This window comes from Vidua chalybeata, chromosome 2, assembly GCF_026979565.1.
Source record: "Vidua chalybeata isolate OUT-0048 chromosome 2, bVidCha1 merged haplotype, whole genome shotgun sequence".
Lineage (NCBI taxonomy): Eukaryota > Metazoa > Chordata > Aves > Passeriformes > Viduidae > Vidua > Vidua chalybeata.
In genome coordinates this window covers 82,680,506-82,686,410 of record NC_071531.1, presented here as the reverse complement: position 1 = coordinate 82,686,410, position 5,905 = coordinate 82,680,506, and the positions used below count along the sequence as shown (strand labels likewise).

Genomic DNA, 5,905 nt, shown 5'->3' with positions numbered 1-5,905 from the left:
GCCATGAAGAACTCTCTTTTAGTTCAAACAATCACTTTATACCTCTTGGAGTAAAACTGCAGCATTAGGAATCATGCCTACTATATCCCACATTGCATAGATTGTTTTCACTCCCTCCCCAGTAAATATTCTACAGCAACTCAGGTGCTGACAACAAAAAAGTTCGTCAAGTACTTTCAGCCAACCCTCCTTGCACAAAAGCAGAAGGGAGTAATTGAAGAAGTCTGCAAGATCTGAACTGGTGAAACTGTGCAAATTATGAATGAACTTCATTATTATTCATTTTTTTCCAATAATCCTTGGCTCTGTGTGTACCTAATCATGGGGAATATCTAACTAGAAATAAATTACAGTAGACCGCCAGCTCATACATCTTAAAAGCACTCATCCAACATCCCATACTGCCGAAATCAAATCTAATCCTTTCCTAACCTAAATATGACTCACAAATGCCAGCAAGGCTCCTGTTCTGATGCCCATCTTTTATTTGCAACTGACTTCTTTTCCCACCTATTCACCCATGATTTTACTCTGAATGAAGTCTCTGACTAACTCCATGGATTAAAAAGCAGCAGAAGAAATACCTTAATCATGTGGGCAAGTCTCTTGTAGGTTGCCTTTTTTTTTTGCCACCAAACTTCATATCTGCAAAAGACAGGAAGGCTGAGCTTGGCAAGGATGTGTAATTGTAACTGAAGTTTCTTTCTGGCTTTGTTTCAGCAAGGTTACATGTAACCAAAAAGTAACCGCACATCCACTACTAGGATGGCTCCAGCAAAATGTGGGAGTCTAAAAGGGAGTAACTACTGCTCCTGACAGGCACTGAGCGAAGGGAGTTCTACCTTAAGAACCTATATATTGATTTAAAAACTGAGCCACAAAAAGACCTCAAAACCAAAGGAAGAGAAAATAGTAAATCCTTCCCTTTTTATATTCTTTCCTCACACAATCTGTATTTTACAAGCAATGCAGATCTTATTCTCTACAGTAATTTTTTTTCTGAATGAAGTGATTAGTGGATTTTTTTGGTAATTATTATTTTAAAAACAAAAAAAAACCCCCCCAAAAAAAAACAAAACAAAAAAAACTAATCTGCCCCCCAGCAGAATTTTTAAAAATGCATGCCAAAAACCAAAAGAGTTGCTACACAACAGCACTGTCTACTGATACTTGAGAAAAAAGTTGACCTTTCTGTATATATATTCAATACAGTAATAAAACCCCTGTCATTCTGAGCCTTTCCCTGCATTTTCCTGTATGGCAATAATTCTGCAGAGAAAAACATGCAGATACCTGTAAACCTTTTCTAATTCCTGAATAAAGGGAGGGTGGAAGTGTTCCAGTTTTCTTCCCTACAGTCTGTGTTTTCCTGTACTTAAAGTTCTACTCTACTCTCCTAGAGAATAAACATGCCTATGGTTTCAGCAGGTAGTAGGAGAAATACTTTACATCATCTGAGCTGTTTGTCCACTGAGATTCAGTCCCCTCCATATGCTTTTTCCTAAACGGAACAATTATTTGGTTCAAAGCATTATTAGCAGGCTGCTGCAATTTCAAGCTTTGTTAAAAGGTGCTACTGTATAAGGTTCTTACATTCAACACTTGCGGCTCAGAAATTGTATGCAAATAGCTTTCACACGCATAAAAAACAGTTTAAAACATTCACTACATTCATTTTTGTCTTAGTATTACAGAAAACCAGCACTGATCATGTATCTTCTGTGAGCAGAGGAAAGTTTCACAGTCCAGGAAGTTGTCATAGCCGCCAAAATTGGTTTCAGCTGTACAGCTGAGGAATTTGGCATCAGATATTTATGCTGAGTTGTGCAGAACTTTAAGAGTTCTGTAACTGTACAACTTTTGGAAATTTAACTTTGCTCTTTAGGAATCATCTGGCATAATGTCTCTTTGTACCTTCATAATTTTCTCTTTAATAAAAATCTTTCTTTTGTAGGCTGTTCACAGCTTGTTTTGAAACCTGTATGCTTCTCTAACTTATGCCAATCTCCTGTGGCTAATGCCGACTACCTGGGCTAATGATCTCTGTGAGACCCATCCTTCTTGACACCTTGACACTTGGACCAGGCTGTCCAGGCAAGCCTCGCCCGCCAGAAACATCAGCTTTCAAACCAGCTGGCCAGATTTTGAACAGTCTTGATTTGATTCCCAGCTGTCCTAACAGCCTCGCAGACCTTGCAGAAATGCTCATCCCAGAACGAGGTGACGTGGACTTCGTACTTCTTCCTCCAGGCAAAGTACCGCCGGTAGTTGGGTTTGTTTTTATCGAGGAATTTCAGGTAGGTGGCGAGCAGCCGGGGGCTGGGGAAGTCGTCAACGTGGATGAAAGAATCGGGGGGGATGAAGCGCTCGTAGTTGGCCCTGCGAGGTCCCAGGACGACGGGCACGGCGCTGGCGGAGAAAGCGTTTCTCCAGAGCTTCTCGGTGATGTAGTCGGTGTGCTGGGAGTTCTCGAAGGCCAGGTAGAACTTGTAGGCTGAGACGGTCTCCACCAGACCGCCCTCGGCCAGCGCCAGCCCCCGCGCCCCGTACACGTCGATGGGCAGGTGCTCCTTCAGCTGGCGGTAGTAGCGCACCCGGGCGTGCTCCTCGTTCCAGTTGCTGATGACCCAGGCCACCAGCCGCGTCTTGCGGGGCAGGACGAAGGGCCGGGGCGCCGGCGGGACGTAGAGGTACCCGTAGGGAACGAACACGTCCGAGTCGCGGCGGTAGGACATGGTCCAGTTGAAGAGCCCGGCGAGCCCCCGCAGGCCGGGCGAGTGCGACGGCGACTCGAAGTTCATCCATACCCAGCGCTGGCGCGGGGGCCGCGGCGGGGACCCTCGGGGCAGCCCCTCGGCGCCGTGCCGCGTCAGGTCGCGGTGGTGGAACAGCACGGCCTGCGCCTCGCCGAACTGGCTGCGGTCGGCGCTGAGGCGGCAGCCGCTGATGTTGTAGCGCCGCCGGCAGTCGGGCAAGCGCCGCGGGCGACCGAAAGGCTCCCACCACAGCAGCACGGTCACCGCCCCGCCGTCCGCCCGGGCCGGCTCGGGCAGCGCCGAGTATAGGGCGAGCGCGGCGGCGGCGGCGCCCAGCAGCCCGGCCGCCAGCGCCCACCGCCGCCCGCGCAGCCGCCGCCGCCAGCGCCGCCAGCAGCAGCCGCGGCAGCGCCGCGGGGCCGCATCCATCCCCGCCGCCCGCCGCCGCCGCTCTGCCCCTCGCAGGCCACCGGCCGCGCCAGGGCCGGGCAGCGCATCCTGGGGCTGGGGCTGCTGCCGCCGCCGCCGCTCTGCCCCCACCCCCGGCCCCGGCGGCGGGGAGGTGCCGCTGCCGCCGCCCCTCCCGGCCATTGCCGGCCCGTCCTCCGCCCGCTGCCTCCCGGCCCGGGTGCCGCCCCCGCCCCTGGTGCCGCCTTGCCCCGCCCGCCGCGGCCGCTGCCGCTCCGCCTTCGGGGAGAGCGGTGCTCGGGCTCCTGCCGGGATTCCGCGGCTTCGCCGCTGCCCCGTGCGGCAGCAGCGCCGCGGCAGCCGGGGAGCTGCGGCCCCGGGCCGCTCGGTTGCTCATGCCCGACTCGGGGGCTGCAGAGGGAATTTGTATCTCCGCACTCAGGAGGGATCCCGGTGAGAGCCCAGGCCCCAGCACGCACGGCAAAGGTTGTAGGGACGTTCACAAGGGGTGTCAGGGCGCCCGCACCCTGGCACCTCTGGTGGGTTGACCCCGGCTTGGGGCCGGGTGTTAATCACAGCCGCTTTGTCTCCGTCTTCATCAGCAAGGTAGAGGAGAGAAAATACAACGAAAGGCGCTCTGGTCGACCTAAGGACAAGGAGAGATCATTCAGCAGTTACAGTCATGGGCAAAACAAAACCGATTTGGGGAAATTAACTTAATTTTTTGCCAATCAAATCAGACTAGGGTAATGGAAAATTAAACCAAAACTGAGAGACACCTTTTCTCCACTCCTCCCTTCTTCCTGGGCTCAAAATAGCTCGAAATTTCTCTGCCTCCTCCCCAAGAGCGGCGCAGGAGGATGGGGAATGGAGGCTGTGGTCAGTTCATCACATGGTGTCTCTGCTGCTCCTTCCTCCTCAGGGGAAGGACTCCTCACACCCTTTCCCTGTTCCAGTGTCGGTCCTCCCATGGAAGACAGTCCTTTGAACTTCTCCAACGTGAGTCTTTCTCAGGGCCTGCAGTTCTTCATGAACTGCTCCAGTGTGGGTCCCTTCCACAGGGTGCAGTCCTTCAGGAGCAGGCTGATCCAGCGGGCTCCCCAGTGGGGTCACAAGTCCTACCAGCAATCCTTTCTTCTGCACCAGCTTTGGTGTCTGCTCTTACATATTTTCATTCCTCTCTTCTCTGGATGTGATTGCTTCTGTGCAGAAACTCTTTTCCTTCTTAAATACATTATCCCAAAGGTGCTATTGCTATCACTGATGGGGTCAGCCACGGCCAGCAGTGGGTCTGTCTTGGAGCTGGCTGGTATTGGCTCCACTAGGCATGGGGGGAAGTTTCTAGCGCCTTCTCAAAGAAGCCACCCCTGTCACCCCATCACTACCAGAACCTTGCCACACAAACCCCATACATGAGCACATGTAGGAGCACAGGGCAGAGAACAGGGAACAGGGGGAGGAGAGCCCTGCCCATTCACATCACAAAGGCAGGCACAGTCTCAGGTCTCCCCTGCCCTATTGCCCGTGAGAAAGCAGGACTGCTCTGCTGCTTTCCATGTGCATTCTCATTTATTTCTTCCAATCCACACCTGAAACAGCCAGAGATTTTAAATTCTGACAAAAGGGTTTTCCCACACCAGCTGAGCTATGATTTACATGCTGTGTCCTGTGGCTTCACAGGGAAGTACTTTGGAAGATGCAGGGGATTTTTTTAAAAACAGATATAATTTAGACAGTGAGGCTGAGAGCAAGTTTGAATAAGTCACTTATTTAGGAAAAAAAAGGAAAAAAAAAGTGACAGTTGCCACAATAGCTTTGAATTCTTGTCAAATTCAGTTTCAAGCACCTATAGGCGGCATAACAATTTGGAAAAACTAAAAGAAAATAAATTTTAAAAGAGGATTCTTTTTGCTCCTTTACAGCCTTCTTAGAATCATACATGTTTACTTGAAAATCTCACAGTTATTTAAAAACTGCAAAACCTCATGGTTACCAGAAAGTTACTTTTTCCAGTTCTGCTTCACAGAGTTGCTGTGAAAAAGTACGTCACATAGGCTCGAAACTTTTTTCCTAAGCAATTTGCTTCAGTGAACTGTGAGGTTGTTGACTCACACAGTTCAAACAGTGTTTGTACAGAACTGAAGAAGTTTCCAGCTCTGACATTGCACATGCTCATATCCAACAGCTGTCGATACAAGGTCCTCTCATATATATCTACTGAAGGCAGCAAAGTTACACCAAGCAAAAATTCTCACTGACTGTTTGGATTTCAGATTTTACATACCGCATACGTCAAGGCCCTGTGACTTGACTCTGTGTTAGTAAGAAAAGTGATTCAGGTCTGTTCACTCAAAAAAATAAAGCACAGTTTTGTGTGAGGGTGTTGTTTAGGTTAGAAACTAAGTCACGTACACCCATAAACCTATTGTACATAGTCATTCCATACTGTGTACGTAGTACTTCCATAGTCCATGCTGCAAGCACTCATAAAATATAAGACATGCCAACTGCTGTGGTTGGAGTTGGTATCTGGCTGCCTGCTTCAACATACAGAGTTGGCTGGAAGGGATCTCCAGGGAACACTAGTCCACCCTAGTGGATGAGGTGAAGCATTGCCGGCACTAACACCTGTCTTGATAAATAACTGGTTTTAGTCATAAAATGGGAATATAGGAAAGTTACTTTGCTAAAGTAGAAAACTGCAAAAAAATACCGAAATACAATGCTAAGGAAGAGCAGAA

At 49.7% G+C, this 5,905-nt stretch overlaps 1 protein-coding gene across 1 annotated transcript; it reads right to left on the bottom strand.

Moving 5' to 3' along the window:
- Positions 1 to 1,028: 1,028 nt before the first annotated feature.
- On the bottom strand, positions 1,029 to 3,347 carry FUT4 (fucosyltransferase 4). Its single transcript, XM_053934928.1, has one exon. It carries the CDS (start codon positions 3,345 to 3,347, stop codon positions 2,118 to 2,120), a length of 1,230 nt encoding a protein of 409 aa, XP_053790903.1. The 3' UTR covers positions 1,029 to 2,117.
- Positions 3,348 to 5,905: the final 2,558 nt, after the last annotated feature.